The sequence below is a fragment of the Manis pentadactyla genome, chromosome 11 (assembly GCF_030020395.1).
Source record: "Manis pentadactyla isolate mManPen7 chromosome 11, mManPen7.hap1, whole genome shotgun sequence".
NCBI lineage: Eukaryota > Metazoa > Chordata > Mammalia > Pholidota > Manidae > Manis > Manis pentadactyla.
In genome coordinates this window covers 74,598,496-74,617,256 of record NC_080029.1, presented here as the reverse complement: position 1 = coordinate 74,617,256, position 18,761 = coordinate 74,598,496, and the positions used below count along the sequence as shown (strand labels likewise).

General features: G+C 52.7%; 2 protein-coding genes across 2 annotated transcripts in view; both read left to right on the top strand.

Moving 5' to 3' along the window:
- The first annotated feature begins 658 nt into the window (after positions 1-658).
- The window catches only part of KHNYN (KH and NYN domain containing), a 39,390-nt gene continuing 21,287 nt past the window's right edge, over positions 659-18,761 (top strand). Inside the window, exon 1 of the mRNA XM_036884411.2 lies at positions 659-943. The gene's annotated coding sequence lies outside the window, so the exon portion shown is untranslated. The remainder of the gene's footprint in view (positions 944-18,761) is intronic.
- On the top strand, positions 8,360-18,646 carry NYNRIN (NYN domain and retroviral integrase containing; the record flags this gene model as incomplete). The annotated part of the gene is given in 28 exon segments (XM_057489039.1): positions 8,360-8,516; positions 8,519-8,634; positions 8,636-8,813; positions 8,816-8,864; positions 8,899-9,139; positions 9,142-9,610; positions 9,613-9,660; positions 9,663-9,787; positions 9,789-9,922; positions 9,924-9,941; positions 10,791-10,831; positions 10,834-10,866; positions 10,869-10,974; positions 12,475-12,576; positions 12,798-12,899; positions 14,117-14,169; positions 14,172-14,348; positions 14,351-14,864; positions 14,866-14,957; positions 14,960-15,124; positions 15,127-15,291; positions 15,294-15,560; positions 15,563-15,679; positions 15,682-15,736; positions 15,738-15,874; positions 15,877-15,925; positions 15,927-16,295; positions 16,297-18,646. Coding segments are annotated over 28 exon segments (4,761 nt in total), but the record flags the coding sequence as incomplete, so codon positions are not given.

Sequence of the window (18,761 nt, the reverse complement as noted above, 5' to 3'; positions counted from 1 at the left end):
GCACCCCGCTGTCCCAGACTTGTGTGTGTGGGCTGTGCTGTCACCCACGGCTTCCTGCTTGGGGTCCAGCCCAGGGTTTTCTCAGGCCCCAGCCTCCCGGGCTCCCCACCTGGTCTCCCTAAAACCTTGCCTCCCATTGAAAGCGAGGTACGGGTCTCTGGACTCTAGGGAGGCCTGGGATGGGCAAGGCAAGAGGGAAGAAAGGCTAGATCCCTGAAAGCAAGCCCCCTTTCCTCCCCCAACACCCCTCCTTCCCCTTCCTCCTCCTTCCACCAGGGAAAGGAGAACGTGGAAGGAACCATTAGCTTTGATCCCGGGATTCTGGCTCCGGGCCCCAAACTGGGCGGAATCAGAGGCTTCCTGGACCCTCCTCGCCCTCCTGGGCCGGGTCTCGGTCCCTCAGTCTTCTGCGCCCCTTCTCGCGGCCGAGCGGCCGTGGGGGGAGTGCCCGCCGGAGGGGCTGCTAAGTGGTGCGGGGGAAGGGCTGGGGCGGAGGGAGCCACCCCCAGGGGCTGGCCCGGCAGGAAGAGATTGTCGCGGGAGCTGTCGCCGAAAGGGGCTGAGCCCGGGAGGGCGGGCTCCTGAGTGGTGGCGGGTGGGTCCGCGTGCTGGGGAGCAAGGCCGAGGCCTGGGGCTCGCCGCAGGGGGCGGGGGCGGGGCCTGGACCCCTCCGGCCCCGGGGCTGGGGCGCCTCCCGCGCTGTGACCCCGGGGACTCTGCGGGCTCCCTCCTTCAGGGGGCGGGGCGCCAGCCGCGCTCCAGTCAGGGGGCGACCCTCCGACGCAGAAGTGGTTTGTGGTGCACAGCAGATCCAAGTACCGCGTGGCGGCTGCCAATGCAGTTCATCTTCAGGGTCACGCCGAACGCCTCCCAGAGCCGCCCCGACTCCCCCCACGTCCGGCTGCAGCTCGAGGGGCCCAGGAAGACCACGGGCGAGGCCAAGGTAAACAGCTTCTTCCCACCCCCACCCGTCCGTTCCAGCCAGACCTCTCTCTCCTGCTCCCCTGCTTCTGGGGAGACTGCGGTCTCCAGGGCCTCTCCCCTCCCTCGCCTGCCCCCCGCCCCGGATTGGCACCATGGTGGGCAGGCACTGGGCCAACCTCCCGCCTCCCAAGACCCGCAGCCTTGGTTCCTTCCCTCTGGTTCCTTCTTTCTCTTCTTCCCCACCCCTCTTGCGTGTGACTGCTGTTCCTCAAGTGCACTGAGAGTGTCCACTGGGTGTGCCCCCCATTCCTGGCCAGAGCCCCAGCATCCACAGCCCTGGTCCTCCATCTGGGGAGCACCTGAAGGTCCTGCATCCTGTGGCCCTTGCAACACACCTCTTTGTTCTCCACCAAGACTTGTGATGGTCCAGATTCTTCAGTCTCCTTTTAAGTCTCCTTAAATCCTGGGCTGCCCCTTGGGGCTCTCAGAGTTTTGGGACAGTACCTCTAGAGCAATGCTGGCATTTTACAGATGAGGTATTGAGGGCTGGAGAGGGTAAGGGGCCTTCCTGAGCGCTCAGGGTCAGGCAGGTGCACGTGCTTGTGTGCGTGCCCTGTGGGGGCAGGGTGGGGGAGCAGGCGCTGGGACCAGAACTCTGGACTCTGGGCTCCTTGCCCCACACCCTTAATGCCCTAGGCAGCCTCTTGCAAGGGCTCCAGGGTGGTGGTGCAGCTGCTCTGGAAGGCACCAGCCTTTGGGCATGGGTAGAAATCTGGGAGAAGAGCTGTGGGCCTTCAGATGAAAGGGCCTGCTCTATGGCTAGACTGGCAGGCCAGGTCACAGTGCGCCTCTCTTGCATTCTCCCTGGTTTCTTGCACAAGCTTATTCTCCACTTGGGCCTCTCAGGTTCCCTCTGATCCCCAGTCATGGCTAAGGTGTCCTTCTTTCCCCAGATTATCTTTTTCCAGAAGGAATGCTGCAGCCTCCTACTGCTCCTACGCTAGCTGGGCCTGAACGAATACCCTAATTGGTCAAGGCCACGGGTTGGGGAAGTCCAGAACATACTGGCTAGTGGGCTAGCAGGCAGGCTAGAAAGTTCCTCCCTCAGCCCCTCAGTTGAGGTGCATCCTCAGCAGTTTTAGAAGTGCTGGGGGAGGGGAGGGTGTCTGACCAGAACAGATGGGCAGGAACCGCTGAGAGTAAGACTTTTCAGTGGTTGGGTTAGGGTGGGTTAAGGAGGGGAGCCTTTTGGGTAGTTTTGGGTTAATTTGAAATACAACAGCTCAGCCTTTCTTGGGACTGGCACTTTCCAAGGTGCAGCTCCCCTAACCCCCTGCTTAAATTCTGGGTCAGCTTCTCCAGGCCTGTGGACTCCTGCTCTCACTGCTGCCCAGGGCCCCTCGGGCTGCTGATCCCACACTTACCCCTAGGCTCTGCTAATGTAATCAGTGGCCCCCTCAAACCCCACCCTGCCTCCTCATTCCCCTTTGTTTTTCCCTGGGGAAAAGCACTGTTTAAGATGGAAACATAACATGAGGAGGAGGTTCTGGTTGCTCCCTCCCTTACTGCGCAGGATGAGCAGAAAGAAGAGGAGGCTGGAGGTCTGGGGCAAGAGAGCAGGGAAGGTGGGAGAGGGTAAGGCTTTGTCCCAGGAGTTAGGAGATTTGGGATTAGTTTGCTGTCACCAAATTATGGCTGGGACAGAAGGGCCAAGGGCCGTGGAGTGAGTTTGAGGTTGGGGTTTGCTACCTTCTAAGTGGGTGACCTGGATCAAATCATTTACCCTCTCTTGAGCCTATTTCCTCATCTATAGACCAATTTAACACCTGCTTCATGGAGGGGTTGGGAGAGTAAGCTGAAATATTTCATGTTTAAGTATTTTTGCAAAATGTGGAAAAGTATAGTTTGGGTGCCAGTTACTGTTGTTAACTAGCTGAATAACTTTGAATCAGTCCTTTTTCCTCTCTGAACCTCAGGCCCTTGTTTGTAAAGTGAGAAGCTTGGATTAAATGCTCTCTAAGCTCCAGTGGTATGCCACATGAAAATATTTCAAGTGTACAAATGTCCTGTGGTTTCCCGGTGGAGATGCTGTGGCTGACACCAACCCCAGCTGTAGGGACACAGAGTCAGGCACTTTGACAATGGCCTACTATACACAGGCCAGCTGGCAGAGAGGATTGATGAGAGTAGAGATTGCAGGATGGGGAAGAGGTTGAGGGTAAGGGTACTTATGAGAGGAATAGGGATCAAGAAGGATGCATGATCATCTGGAGAAGGGCCTGGGTGTATTTCTAAATTACAAGTGGCTGGTTTTCCAGGAAAATCTCTGTAGAACTCAAAAGTGCCTTTAAATTATTTTCTTGTGGTGGGATTTAAAAAATAATGAAGACTTTGCAGAAAATCACCTTTCCATGCAGCAAAAACAAACACCGGGGAAGCCTGGCCTCTGAGGTGAAATCAGCAAGTGGAAAGGAAGGTTTTAATAATGATCAGCATTGCCCAGGCACAAGCCCTGCTCAGCCCTTCTGTCCTCCTTGGCAACAAGGGTAGGAAGGGCTGGGTGCAGAGAGGAGAGCTGATATGTTTGCTAATCCCCTTTTTTGAAATGGTGGAGATGATGGGTAGCCAGAGACTGGGTATGGGGAGCTGGGGGATAGGGTGTGGTTTGCTGACTTTTGGACTGGCTGTCAGATGAAAGTTGATCTGTTCCTGCTCCACACTAACTACCAGGGAAGCTGGCTCCTACTGATCCCTTGTTAAAATTTCAGGAAGTTTGCAAACCAGTGGTGTCTCATTGGTAGTTTGAAGTCATCCATGGTGGGGGTATTAACACCACAGAAATTGGCAAATGCTGCAAATCAGGGCCATCCCCACCGGTGGCTGATTGTTAGACACTTAACGGCACACCTAATTGTGTTGTGGGCACCTAATCCTTTTCCTTTTTTTTAAACTTAATTTTTCTTCAATTGAAGTAATATACAGTGAAAAAGTCCAGTAATTTTTTAAAAAGCTCAGAGTAGAGCACAGTGATTCTCTGCCTTGGCCCTACTGACTCCCTCTTTAGTGCCCTTCCTCCTAGACAATATTCTCAACAAATTAACAAAGGAGACCAAGAAAGGAAATCCAACACAGCATTTGGACATATCCACATTCCTAAAAATATATATATAGATATTGGCATCTTTTGATTAATCAACTTTAGGTATCTTTTTGCCTCCTGTTGTTGTAGGGGAGGATTTAGCTCCCTTAGATTGCCATCCCCTCTTTGTTCCCGATATAGCTATATTTCAGTCATCTGTTAAATCTGTATTTAATATTTATATCATTATGCCTAGATGTGTATCATTCAATCTAAGCACTGAAGTGTACTATGATTATGTTTTCTTTCTTACTTTTTAACTTCACTGGGGTTAAGAACTCCTTGTTTTTCAGTTTGCTTGTTTTTGTCTGTACCTGTTAATTCTTACAACTTTCAGTAGCCCCACCAATTTTCTACAAGATCATTCTGTCAATTCAAGCTTTGGATTTTTTCTTGGAGACATCCTTCTTTCTGTCTGGCCAGGCCTGCATAGCTGTCATCCTGATACTCGAGTGTACTGTCACTCTTTCATCCCTTTGCCTTTCTTCTTTGTTAAATGCCTTTTTTTCCTGGACTGTGGGTCTTTCCCTTTCTTGGGTTGGTGGGGCACATCCATCAATAGCTTTATCAGGTTAGAAAGCAGTGCTAAGCACATGCTGATGATTGCTCTCAATGTGCTTGCTGTTGTGTCCTGCTCTCCAATCTGAACTAGTTGTCCTTTTTGCCTGCTGACCATTGTCACCCTGGAGCAGTGAGTGGCATCAAGTAGATGCTCAATAAGGATTTGATGAATGGACGAACAAATTCTGGGATTTCTCTGCACTCTGGAGATTGTCTTTGGTTTTTGTCCTATGTTGGATTTCCTTTCTTGGTCTCCTTTCTTCGTTTGTTGGGAAATGCTCTCCAGTAGCTTGCTGAGAGAAGTTATAAAGGAGGTAAAATGTTGGGATCGCATATTTGTATATCTACATTGCATATCTGAAGGTCAGTTGATTGATGATTTGGTTGACATCAAATTATAAATGGAAACTTATTTTTCCACACTTGAGAAGTGTGGAGGCACTATTCTTGATTTTTGAGACATCTGAAGTGATTCTGGCCCCTGGTCCTTTGTATGTGAAGCTTTTTCTCTGAAAGTTTGTAGTTTCTCCTACAGTTCTGAGGTTTCCCACTGAGACTGCTTTGTGTGGGGGTCTGTCTTTGTCCATTGTGGGTCACTATTACTTATTTGGTGTGCTCTTCCATCTAGGCCTGCATGTTCTTCAGAGCCATAAAATTCTCTGGAACTGTTGCTTTGATGATTTTCTTCCTGTTTTATCTCTGTCAGCTCTTCCCGGAACTCCTATTCAGATATTGAGCTTTCTGGACTGGCCTACTGTTCTATTTTTTCTCCCATTTTCCAACTCTGAATTTTTGCTTTGCTTTCTGGAGATTTCTTCAACTTTATCTTCCAACCCTTTTCCTGGGTTTTTATTTCTGCTATCATATTTTTAATGTCTAAAAGTCCTTTATGTTCTGTGAATTCTCTTGTTAGAAATAGTATCCCATTCTTGCTCAATGTACAATACTCTATTATCTCTGTGAGGAGAGGAAGGATAGTAAACTTTTTGAAGTTTTCTTCTCCGTGTCTGGTTTTTCTTCCTTCAGGTTGCTTCCCATCCCTGTCTGTATATGCTCTGTATGTGCTCTGTATCTTTGTTTCGCATTGGGAAGTTGCCTCATGTGTCTGATGATCCTTGCATGATTTAAGGGTGAAGATTAAAAAGCCAATAGGGAGCCGAGGCTGAGGCTTGTGAGTCTGGAGCTTGGTTGTACAGAGAGCTGGGGACACTGTTAGGGAACCAATCTGATGATCTTCACGTCTTTGCTTTTGGGCTGGCCAGATTTCCTGAGTGTATCGCTCTGTTCTCCATCCTTGAGGGTCAAGGTCTGGCTGCTGAATCTCTGAATTGCAAGAATGAATCTCTCTGCGCTGAGCTTCCATTGTAGACAGCATTATCTGGCCACCTCCCTTCCTCCAAGTTTTTTGCATGGATCCCTATGATTAAGAGTGCTGATCAACCTCTAATCCTAAGACTTTGTTTTCCACTCTCTAAAGAACAGACCTCCAGAGGGTGGGAAGGTACTTGCCCAGCCTTTGTGTAGGGCAGTCGTTGGGACCTCCTACCTAACTGCTCCTCAAACAAATTTACCTCCATCTGCCTTTTTAAGAAATGTTCTTCTTCACTCCCAATTCTAGAGTTTCTTGATGCTGTCATTTTCTGAGCCTTCTGAGTATTCTGTAGTGTAAGTTCGGGTGGTTGTGAAAAGCAGACAATGAATGGTAACTGACTTATGAGGAAGGTGAGTCCCAAGTCAGGTGTTAAATAATAAAGCACTTTGATCAAATGTAGAGCAGTATTAAACTCTCTGGTGTTGCTGTTTTAACTTACATGTTGATTAAGGACCTGCAGGGCATTGGACAACAGTTTTACAAGTACACCGTTCTTTTCTGTGCTGGCTGGATTCCTGCCTTTTCTTTAATCTTTGTCCTCTTGCTCTAGGTATTTTCTGGGTGTATATGTCTTTTGTCTCCTTATCTTTTCTTGCTCTGAGGTATAGACAGCATCAAGGTTAAGACCCCCCAGACTTAGGAGCCAGAGGCCTGAGTATCCTGGCCTATCTGTGTGACCTTGAACGTGGCTCTTCCTTGCTCATCTAAAATGGGGATGACAGTAATTTCCTTGTAGGGCTGAGAGAGGAATAACTGAGATAATGTGTGTAAAGAACCTGGCACATGGTGAGTATTCAGTAAATATTAATTCAGATTTATTATTTTGAAAATTATCTCCATTCCTATATACCTTTTAGGTAAAAAAATATTGAACAGTTAATGAAACAATAAATATTTCAAACTCTTTGAACAAAGTGAAAGAAACTACCCATAACCTTCTTCCCCAGCACATTTCTTTATTGTTACATACTGTTTTCATGCAGTCAGAATGAAATGGGGTAGGGGTTGGGGGTATTTGTTGAAGTCTGAGTTTTCTGGCACCTGGTCAGATTCCGCCTTGCTGGGCAGTGGGACCAGCTGAGGTTCTGGGTGGGAGGGGCTGGCTTGGGACGTCCATCAGGTTTGACCTGTATTGGACAGATTGAAAAGGGGTTAGATGTGGGTCTACCTGGGCATGCTTCAGGCCCTTGGGGAAGGGGTTGGCGGTGTCTGTGGCTGGGGCCAGATGGGAGAGGTAAGTGGAGGCCTGAGCAGGGAAGGATGGCCTGGGCTAGAGTGCTCTGCAGGTTGGCTTCTCGGGATCCAAAATGGAGCATTTGTTTCCTAATGGAGTTGTCAGGGCGAGGCAGGGAAGAGGGACGGCTGTCATCATCACGGGGATGTGGAGGGACATGAGGGTGCATGCAGTGTTCCAGCAGGGGGACTGCTCGTGCTCCCTTGGAGCTCATGGGGTCCTACTGGTTGGCCTTAGCCATATTGGTGGAGGAACCCAACCTCTCCCATCTCAGGCCCTGTAAAGGTGAGGACTTGGTCTGCCCAGAGGGCCTTGAGTGACTTACCTCCTTGTCTGTCCCCTCTGGTCAACAGAGTTGCCATGGTCACAGGTACTGAATGTGCTAGAGACTTTCTGGATGGAGATTAAGCAGAATCCTACAGGATTATCCTCTAGTCACTGTGCAGGCAGCCTGAGAAGGCAGAAAGAGCTCTGGTTTCAGAGTCAGACAGATGTAGGTTGTGGTCCTGGCCCAGTCACCCTCTAGCTGTGTGTCGTTACCCAAGCTACATAGCTCTTCTGAGCCTGCAAAATGGGAATAGACTCAGCGCTTCATTCAGAGAAGCTTCATAGCAGCCTAATGAGGCGGGAACTGTTATCCCTATTTTACAGATGAGAAACTTAGGCATAGAGAGGGAAAATAACCTTCCCTTCGTCTCATAGGTTTCTGGCACATGGAGGGTACGCAGTAGTGTGAAATCTCCCTCCCCTTAGCTATTTCACAATTCTAGAATGCCAGAGTAGGACTAGACCTCTGGAATATCTTGTGTAACTGTTTTACATTTAACAGACTGAGGCCCTGAGAAAATGTCAAATTTCTCACAGTTAAGCTAACCTATAGAGGTCAGGTAGGAACTAGAATCAGGTCCCAGCCCAGGTGCTCCCTCTCCCCGTCCATGCCTCCTCCAGTCTATCAGAGAGCTCCCTGGAAAGAAATGAGTGTGTGTGAGGAGGCAGGACCTGGAAGAGAGGGGCTGGCTGTGGAGAAGTCATTTGGCTTTGGCAGGCAGGGGAGGGCACATGCTTGGCAAGAGGAAGGGCTTCCAGGTGGGGAGTAAGTGCCAGTTAAGGGCTGACTTCCTTTGCTCTCCCTGCTGTCGCTTCAGGAGTATCTGAGGGCCTGTGCTGTCCAGAGTTGTGGAAGGAGGTTCGCTACCTGCCAGCCCTGGGCTGCACCTTCCTTGAGGCACAGGGCCTCTTCCTCAGCTGCCTCTGCTGGAGTCCCCTGGCCTACCTGCTGCCTGGACCCATGGCTCCCTGACTGGGGGTGGGCTGACTGAGTCTTTCCTCCTGACCCAGAACTGGCTAGAGGAGCCAGAGGGGCAGCTGCACTCGGGCCCCGCCCCTCTGCTTACCCCGCCCCTGGGGGATCTGGGAGGTTGAGGTGACCTGGGCCTTTGGGGCCCTCATTTGGATCTGTGGTGACCAGTTTGCAGGTGACCTGCTGCAGCTACCCCCAGCAGTCCAGGAACTGTGTCTGAGCCTGGTGCAGGATGCTGCAGGCCAGGAGGACATCATCGAGTGGCTCAATTCCATTGGCACTTCTGCTCTGACCTGGAGGTCCTGATCTGCCCTCTTCATCAGCAGGAGGAAAGGCAGCCCTACAAAATTGCCTGAGGGCAGAACCCCCCAAAAAGTCATGAGTTTATTTGTGGTCTCAGGTAGCTGGGGTGCAAAGGACAAGGCTAGCCCAGGATTTCCACAGATAGAAATAGGGCCACCTTTGATGTCTACACCCCCACTCCAAGCTGGGAGTGAGCTGGGGGATCAAGGAAGTGTGCAGTGGGATTGTAAGGGGCCAGAAGAGGGGCCCTTCCCAGCACCACTCTCAGGGCAAGGGGTGCCTACTGCTGAAGGGAGGACTGTGACGCAGGGGGGCTGACAGCTCAGTCAGTACGTGATGTTCAAACAGTGCCTGAAACTCTCCAAGTGCCCATGACTACCATAGTGCCCACAGCTCAAACCCCACCCACAAATCAAGGGCAGCCTGCAGTCCCCCAAGTGCCTACAGCTCAGGTGATGCCAGCTGTCCCCACAGAACCTGCAGCACCTGAAGTGCCTTCTGCTTCAAAAAAGCCAGCAGCTCAGGTGTCCACCGTTCAAAAGGCAGCCATGGGTCAACCAGTGTCTGCAGTTCAAATGGTACCTGCACCTCCCAAAACTACTCCTGCTCAGAAAATGACTGCAGCGAAAACATCACCTGCAGGTCCGCAGGCCTGCGAAGCTCAAACTGGGTCTGCCTCTAAAACAGGGTCCACAGCCCCCAAAACACCTGTGGCCCCCAAATCCTCCAGAGCTCCGAAAATGCCTGCAGCTCAGAAGGTGCCCCCAGAGCCAGGGCCAGCCTTTCATGCAACAAACTCCTGAGCGAGGTCCAGCCTTCAGCAAGGGGCATGCCTCCTTCCCAAAGGGCCAGGGGGAGGTGGGAAGGCAGGGTCCCCAGTCTGGCAGCAAGTTGGCTCCCAGTGGTAAGCAACAACCTCAGGTCGATGGGCTCCCGGGGGCTTGGAAGGGGTCCTGCAAAGCAGCCACCTTGCCATCCACAGACAAAGAGCCCAGTGACCAGCTTTCAGAGGTGCCATGAGGCCCTGAAAACACTCTTCAAGCTGAACCTATTAAGGGATCCTGGGAGCCAGGGGTTCCCCATGGTCATTGAGCAGTGTGGCCATGGTGTGAGTAGTGTGGGGTGGGCTTGGGATGCTGGGGAGCTGGGGCAGGGTGTCCTGGGGGGACAGCTTATGGGCATTCCTTCTGGACCTTTATATGGATGACATGGGGTTCAAATGGGGAAAAGATGGGAAGGAATTGACCCATGTTGAGTGGTGCCTGTGTGATAGGCAGTGTGCACAGAAGGTCATAGCAGCCCTGCAAAGGTAGGTCTCTGTGCTCCCTCTTTGATAGAAGCAGAAATAGGCTCAGAGAGGTGAATCTTGCCCAAGGTTCCAGAGCCAGTAAGGGGCTCAGCTGGCCTTTGGGTTCAGGTCTGTTTATTGTTACATCTCATGCTCTTCCCAGTGCAGCTTGCTTCACATGGCACGGTGTCTGTCAACCCCAGGCCAGCTTTTAAATGTTTAGTCTGAACCTTAGGCCCAGATGTCCTCTGTGCAGCTTTTCCTGACATGTTAGTCCTTAGAGGCTGCCCTCTCTGCATTGCGCTTACTGCTGTTATGTGTTAGCATTAAATGTAGGCAAGACCTCTGGACTGGCCTGCATGGTGGAGTACACACTCCCAGCACACAGCCGGTGGTCAGTGAATGTTTGCCTCCAGCCATGAACTGAACTCTCTGGTTGTAGAGCTTGCCTTTTTCCTTTTGCCCTGGAGGCCTCTACACACATGCAGCAGTTGAGTGCACCCAGTAGGTGCTCAGAATGTTTGATGGTGGGGGAAGGGAGGAGGGCATGTCGGTGTCCATGGTACTGACACTGGCGCCCTGGCATTGCCCTCCGGCTGGCCTGGGCTGGAGAGGCAGGGCCATTCCTCAGGCAGGAAATTGCTCCCTCACTTCTTACCACCCGCACAGGCATGGCCTCCAGCATTTCTCCTCCTGCTGTGGAATTGCCATGTGCTGCAGTCTTTCTGGAACCGGGGGCACTCAGAGTGTTTGTACCCACTTGGCAGCTGAAGAAGAACTGGAGGGTGAGAGGTCTACTGCATACCCCCTCCCAGCTTGAGAATGGCAAGAAGATCACCACCTATGATTGTAGGTGTGCTGGGCCCAGGCCTCCTCTCTGTGGGTCTCTGAAGGCTGGGCTGGTGTGGCAGGAGGGGTCCTGCCTCATCTTCTCTGGGGAGATGGAGGCAAACAAGTCAGAGGGGGTCATGTCAGAGAGGATGGCCCCAGTGCACGGGGCCTCTGTAGGCAGAGGGAGCAACACAGTGAGGAGAGGGCTCCACAGTCAGCTGTTCCCAAGGCCAGCGGGCATTCCTGGCTTTGGGACTCTGCAGCTCCATTTCCCTTAGTTAACAGTCTTTCTTTGCCTTGACCTGTGGGTTGAGACCCACTGCTTTGGATGGGACTAGCCCAGGTGACTCCTGGTGCCTCATGTGGGCTTCCCTAAGCAGCTGATTTGGGATGCTAGTTTGGCTTGAAATTCATGTGTCGGAAACTGCCCCAGTGTTTTCCTCCCTGAAGACCTGTCACTGGGAGGAGGTATGTGTGTGGCTGTGTGTGATTGGAGTCCTGGCTGGGCTCTGAAAATGGCGTTAGACTGGTTCTGTCTTCTAGCTAAAGCCCTAATGCCTCCCTACTTAAGTATCATAAGCACCCACTGCCCAGCATGCCTGCAGGACCAGTGTGCACAGGAGGAGCCTGTGATGCTGCCTCTGTTGGGACCAGGAAGGCCCTTCCAAAGTCTCTCGTCCTGAGCTGGGGTCAATGCCAAGTCAACACAGGTCTTGGCTGCTCTTAGGCACCTCCCATGCTGGGCAGGGACAATTTCTGTTCCTCTCCAGTTTTCCCAAGACCTGGCACCCACTTTGCTTTCAGGCCTGGGAAGGACTGGGCAGAGCAGCTCAGGCCTCTTTCCTTCAAGAGCTAGCCTCTTGGGTGAGGTCCTTAAGTGCATGGGGCCACCCAAATGGGAATCTTCAGGCCTTTGCCTTCTTTGCTGGTCACAGCCCTTTTTTGAGAAGTGATCCTTGGAAAAGTGGATTTATTTATTCATGTATGTGTTTTATATGTGTATACACACATCTGTATGTATGTCTTGGCATGTATGTGAATGCTGTGCATTGGTGAGGAATATTAATGGAATATTTGTGTGTATGCTTTGTGGCAGGCACTGAGCTAGACAGTTCATTCTATTGTATCACTCAGTTTAATCCTCATAGCAAAATAAGGTAAGTATTTTATGTCCATCTTACAGATGTGCAAACAGAAGCAGTAAAAATGCAAGTGTGAATGTGGACATATCTGTGCATGTGTATGTAAATACCTATGTGTAAAATAAGTGGTCTATGTTTGTATATACAGTTTGGGGGTTATACACCCAAGTTCATTCATCCAAGTTCACCCTTCCAGGAGCTAGTGGGGATCCCAGATAGCTGCATAGACAAGGAGAAGGGCTCCTGAGCCCCTGCTCCTGGGCTACAAAAGGCATGGTTTTTGTCCAGTACAACTCAACACAAAGCGACGAGTTCATTTTCTCAGAGGAGCAGGGGAGTGAGTGTTACTGGGCTGTTAGCAAGTACCCCTGTCCCTGCAGGTTCATAGTGAAGCTGGCGGAGGAGACAGATGGCATCATCGTCACCAATGAGCAGCCCCACATCCTCATGAATAAATCTAAGAAACTGATGGTCAAAGATCGGTGAGGTGGTTCTGAGGGGCTTGAGCCATTCCTTCTCTTTGGATGTCAGGCAGCCCCTGGCAGGGGGACATTGAGGCAGGACGAGGGGCCTTGGAGTAGTGCTCACCAGCACCTGTGGGAGGGGCTGTGGGTCTCAGCCCCTGTGGAGATGGGCAGGTGGCAGTGGGGTGCGGGTGGGGCAGGGGGTCCTCTGTGAGCATGCCTGCTCTTCCCTGGTTCAGCCTGCTGCCCTTCACCTTTGCAGGAGATCTTTTCATGGTGCCCAATGACCCCCTGGGCCATGATGGTCCCATCCTAGATGAGTTTCTAAAGAAGCCAAGCAGGTAATGGGCCAGGCCTCCCTGGCCTCTCAGCCCTTCCTGGGACTGACCAGAAATTTCCCTTTAGAGCTAGCCAGCATTTGTCTAGGGCATAATAATGAGCAGAGTGATTTGACTTTTTCAGGTCTCTATATATCTACCACATACTTAGGCATCCACAAACCACTTACATGGTTTTGTGGTTTTACAATTTTGCACACATGTTTTAATACTATATGTATCCTTCCATGACTGGCATTTGTACTCAATGTTACTGTTTAACCCAGACATATGCCATGTGAATTCCACATGACTCACTTTAATGGCTGTGTGGTGTCCCATTACATGAGTGCCCAGCCCATTTACTAGGTCCCTTGTTGAGGGCCACTGGACAGTTTCCATGTTATGCTGCTGGGACCAGTGCTGCAGTGAACAGCTTCATTCTTGGTTCATTGTGCACAAGAGGATCTGTGTCTAGAGTATATATTGGTGCTTTTTCTTCACATTTATTACCTCCCTGGATCTTTACAGCTTGGGTTAGACATCTATGACTACTATCCTCATTTCACAGATGAGGAATCTTAGACACAATTGCTTTCCCAAGGTCGCTGTGCTGGTGCTGGCAGACCTGGTCTGTAGCAAACCAGACCCTCTGGCCTCTGCCCCCTCGAGCCACCTTGCTGTCCACCTCCCAGTTCCCTGGACCCAGTGGGAGACTGCGTTAGGACCTTCTGGGCCGGGCATTGTTTCCTGGACCAGTTCCCTCAGTCCCATTTTCCTGGTTTGGGAAAAGGTGATGTGGACGAGGTGTGTCTGCTGTGCCGCCCCGAGTCCCTTCTCAGGCCCCCTTCCTGCTCTTCATCTCCCCCTGGCTCGCTTGTCCTAGGGGCAGGTTGGAAATGCCAATCATCTAACTCTTTTGATATTAGTCATCAAACCATTGGCTTAAAACTGGTGGAAAATGTCACTTTGTCAGTGAGGATCTGATTGGATGAGCCTTCAAATCACAGATGAATCTCTAATACTGAGGCCTAGACTAAGGCCAGAAGTGGAGGAAGTATCTGTGGGCAGGTGCGGGCTGAGGCTCTGCCACGTTGGAGGCTGATGAGGGCTCAGCCTCAGTGGGGTGAGGCTCTGCACAGTCCCCACAGGAGTGGTTTTCCCCTTGGATGGCTTCTAGGGGTGGGGCGGACCCCCTCCACCGGGCCCCACTGCCCCTCTGCCCTGCTGTTCTGGGATAGGCTGGACACCGACACGGACAGCTTCCTGGAAGTGTGGAAGCCTCTTCCGCCAGCCTGGCCGGCCTCTCTGAGCTGAGGAATGATGCTGCTGCCCCTGTGCCCCTGGAGAGTCTGCAGAGTGTGGAAGAAGTCAGGGAGAAGGAGGAGGAGGGGCAGGGGAGGCAGGAGCAGGCTGAGGAAGATGGCCTGGACTCGTCGCTGGCTTCGGGGTTCAGGGTTGAGTGCCCTTCCCTTTTAGAGTCCTCCGGTGCCTAAGCCTCCACGACCCCCCTCCTGGGGCCCTAACATCCATCTCCTGCCAGCTGTTGCTTTTCCCTACCTGGGATAGGAAGGCCATCTGCCAGTAGGCTTGCGCTCACCGGGCCCAGCTGACCATCCCCAGCAACTTCACCATGCTCTCCTTTATGGGGTTCATGGACTCCCACCAGGATGTCATCCTCAACTACGAGGCCTTTGTGGGTGCCCTGCACAGCCGCCTCAAGCAGAAGCCCAGCTGGCAGTGGGACTGGGAGCTCAAGAAGGCCTTGCTGGTCCTGAGTGAGTGAGCCTCGGTGTTCACCCTCTGCCAGTCAGCACCCAACTCCCAGCTGCCTTTCCACCTGGAGGTGACAGTGAGCCAAGTGGCCCTAATGGCCACTGTCTATCAGGAGCACTCAGGGAGGAAGCACCCCGTAGCCTATACCCCAAAGCCCCTCTTTCCTGATGAGGAAAGTGAGGGCCCCCAGTTAGGGGGAGACAGCCCCTACGCTGAACTGGGCCCTCAAGCATTTTTCCTGCTGCACTGGAGACACCCCAGTGGTCCTGGACCTTTCCTGTGCCTCCCGGACCGAGGTGCAGGATGCTGCAGTGTTTCCAAAGCATTGTTGATCTGATGGTCCCTCTCAGTGCAGCACAAAGGCAAGAGGGCCCTGGAATTGACGCTCTTCCAAGGCCTGCTGGGGGAAAACTGGCTGCGGACACCCATGTCCTCAGTGCCTCACTTTTTCCAGGTTCTGCCTCCTTTTTCTGACCCATTCACTTTGTCTCCATCCACATGTCCAGCGACTGCTTTAACCAGGAGGACAAGTGGTATGCTGGCTTTGGTCTCTATGTCCTGTCCCCCACCAGCCCCCCTGCCTCCCTTTCCTTCTCTTGCTCTGCTTACACACCCACCTATGCCCACCTGGCAGCCGTGGCCTGGGGCTGGAGTGCTGTGGTCAGTCCCACCTGCTTGTGGTTTTCCTCACACCTTGCAACTGGACCTTCAGCCTCCTCTGGGAGCTCCTGCCCCTGTGGAGGGCTCAGGGTTTCCTCTCCTCTGATGGGGCTCTGCTACCTCACCCAAGTCTGCTCTCCTGCATCACATCCCTCACCTCTGGCCTCTCCTCCCTTCCATTTATCTACTGAACCTCCTACAGGGGCTCCCTTTTTGCCGTGACAGTAGATGCCCTGGCCAAGCAGGGTGTGCAGGGGGTGGGCAGCAGTGGGACTTGCCAGAGGATGTGCCTGTCCCCATCGTGTCCCCCAATGCCATGGCCAAGAGGCCTGACTTGCTGGCATTGCAGCCGAGTGATGGCACCTGGGCAATATCATTGCCAGGCTGAGGGCTGGGCAGAAATTGTCTGGCTCCTCACCCTTCAGTTTGCTTTTACTCATGCAACCTCTACAAGGAGAGTGGCCTATTCAAGGGGCAGTAGAAGCCCAGGGTCTGGGTGCTTCCGAGGCAGCTGTGCAGGGATCTGATTTTCTCTGTGGGCGACCTCCCCCTGGGGGCCCCCCAGAGCCCAAGGAGACTTACAAGAAGTTGTGGTTGCTGGGGTGGTGGCCTGGGATGCAGGAGCTGCTCATTGTGCATCCCCTGAAATCTCATAGGCAGTGAGCTGAAAGTTATTGAATCCCCGTGGCCCCTCAGGTGGACCACCCGCTGGTCGAACCTACAGATCGAGGTGGTGGGCCCTGTCAACATAAGTGAGGAGGGCCACAAGCATGTGCTGACTGCAGCCAGCCCCAATACCAGGTGGGTGGAGGCATTCCCACTGAAGCCTTACACCCACACCCCTGTGACTCAGGTGCTGCTTCAGCATGTGTTTGCCAGGTGGGGTGTTCCAGTGAGGGTTGTGGCTGCCCAGGGCCCCCAGTTTGCCCAGCATGTCCTGATGAGCTGTGGGCTGGCGCTGGGAACCCAGGTGGCCTCCCTGAGTTCAGTTCCCCTGCCTGACCAGCTCAGAGGCCCACAGGGAATTCAAGAGGGTCCTCAAGGATTTCATCTTCCTGCACAGCAAGAAGTGGGCAGCTTTCCTGCACCTACTGCACCTAGCCTTCAGGGCCTCCTCCTCCCAGGCCACGCCCGTCCAGATCCTGACCGGGGCCCAAGTGAAGTGGGCTGAGCCCCTGTGGTGGGAGCTGAGCAGTACAAATATCGAAGGGCTCAAGATGGACGTTTTCTTGCCACAGCTGATTGGGGAGCTGCTGGAGATACATGGTGGGTGACAAGGGAAGTGAAAAGGTGAGAACAGGAGTTTCAAGCAGGAGAGACAGGAGAAGGTGTGGAATGTGGGCGAACAGGTCCTCTTGCTGTCCCTCCCCAGGAATGGAAGCAGTGACAAATGGGTGGGTCCCTTCTACATGGGAGACTGGCTCAGCTTGTCTCTTGACAGGGTCTAGGGCTTCCCAACCCCAGAGAAGCTTGGGTGCATCTATCTTAGCAGTCTGATGAAGGCCTTTGCCAAGAGTGGCATGCCCCTGGCCTTCTAGGACTTGGAGCAGGGACTGGGGTTGTGGAGGCATACCTGCCCCAGGGCCCTGGGCTTCTGCAGCTGGGCCTCTCCCTGCCCCAGCAGAGGTCTCACAGCGCCCCAGGGGCTTCTATTGTGCCTTTTGTAGAGAAGTCAATTCATACAGCTTTGCTGAATTGTCTTGAACTGGGTACCTCAGTTTGGGGTATTGGGAGAATCCGCTAAAGGCTGTCAGATCTGGGCCTCTGGCTATCTTACCCCGGGAAGCAGGAAGTCCCCTTAGTAAGGTAGGCCAGGCTCAGTGTTGCTTGCCAAGTGCTCCCTTTGCCCTGCTGCCTGTGTGCAGGGGTAAACCCCCAACCCCTGGCCTGAATCTCACTCCTGGTGGCCATCCTAACCATGAAACAATGTGGCTCTGGGCCTCAGAATCTGAGCCCCTTTTCCCTCTCATACAGAAACCTTGAATGTGGACTCCTCCCCTGACTTGTTCATCTGGGGACACTTTGCCCTGGAAGTTGTCACAGTTGACAAATCCATGTGGGCTGTGGAGAGGCAGCCTGTTTGGTCTCATGGTCAGCTTTCTCAGGCCGAGCTAGGCTTGCCTAGCTGTCGAGGAAGGGCTGGTGGTCCTGGGCCTGAGGCCTGGGGCTGGGGTGGGGGGATGGCCGGCCACACAGCACCCTGCTTGTCAGCTTGGGAAGGGCGAGGGGAGAAGTCAGCTGACCTCATTTGACTTTAGTCAATGGAGACAACTCCCCGACCTCTGCATCAGTGGTATCAACTGCAGGAATCAAGGAGCTCGATGCCAAGGGTGGCATCTCTACCTGAAGAGCTGCTTCAAATAGGCCAAGGGGCCCAGGCCTCTGTTTCCCAGGGGGGGTGCGGTTGTCTGCAGGGAGCAGCCTAGCAGCCAGTGAGGTGCTGGCGTGGCTCTTCCTCCCAAAGCCCATGGCCCTCTCTCACACACCCACCGTCCCCTGAGTCCCCATGCCCTACATAGTGTGTGACAGCTTTGGTCGGATCACCCCCCAGCCCCTGGACCTGCCCTCCGTGTAGAGCAAAGCTGGGGCTCCTTCAGAGGCCCTCTCGCCAAGATCACTCTTGTAGTGAGAGCGAGCTTCTCCTAGGTAAGTGTGCTTACATTTCTCCCGAACAGCTGCCACTGCCAGCAGTGTAAGTGCCAGGTGAGGGCCAGCACCACGCCACTCTGCCTGGGCCTCTGTGTAGTTCTGTTTCTCCAAAGCTGAGACAGTCTCAGCCTAGTTTAGGCAGCCAAAACACTTGGTGCTGCTAGGGCTGGAGCAGGGCCTACCATCAAGTCCTGTTTGCTCATTTTATAGTCAAGGAAAGAGGCCCAGAGAGGGGAAGTGACTTGCCAGAGTCACACAGCTAGTCTGTGGCTGGGCTGAGACCAGGATTAAGTTCCTAACTCTCAGTTCACCATAAACAGGGTTCTGGTGACAGGTTCAAGTGAGGGAATCCCTCAAAGCCTTATACCTACATTCTCTCCAACCCCAAATCTTGTAGACAAATTATTTAGATGTTGCCCTTAAAACATTTCCAGGTGTTAGTTCTTTCCAGGAAAGAATGATTGGGTGACAGCTGAGAAACTGAAAGGTGAGCTTGGGAATTTTAGCAGATGCCTTCCTTCCTCCTTTTCTCCCTACTCCTCCCCTCTCCCCTCCTTCCTCTGGTATGGCCAACCTCATTCTCCCTTCTCCTTGCTATACCTATTTCCCCTGTTAACCCCATTTGTGATCTTATACCCCTTTATGTGTCTTTAAAATTTTGATTTGTCAATAAACATGAAAATGGAGCCCGTGTCCAGTTCTTTTCTAGCTTCAGACTGTCACGAGAGTGAGGTAGGTAGGAGGCTAGTGCTCTTTCCAGTTCACGTCTTCGCAATGGGCGGGGTGGGAATGAAGATGAAT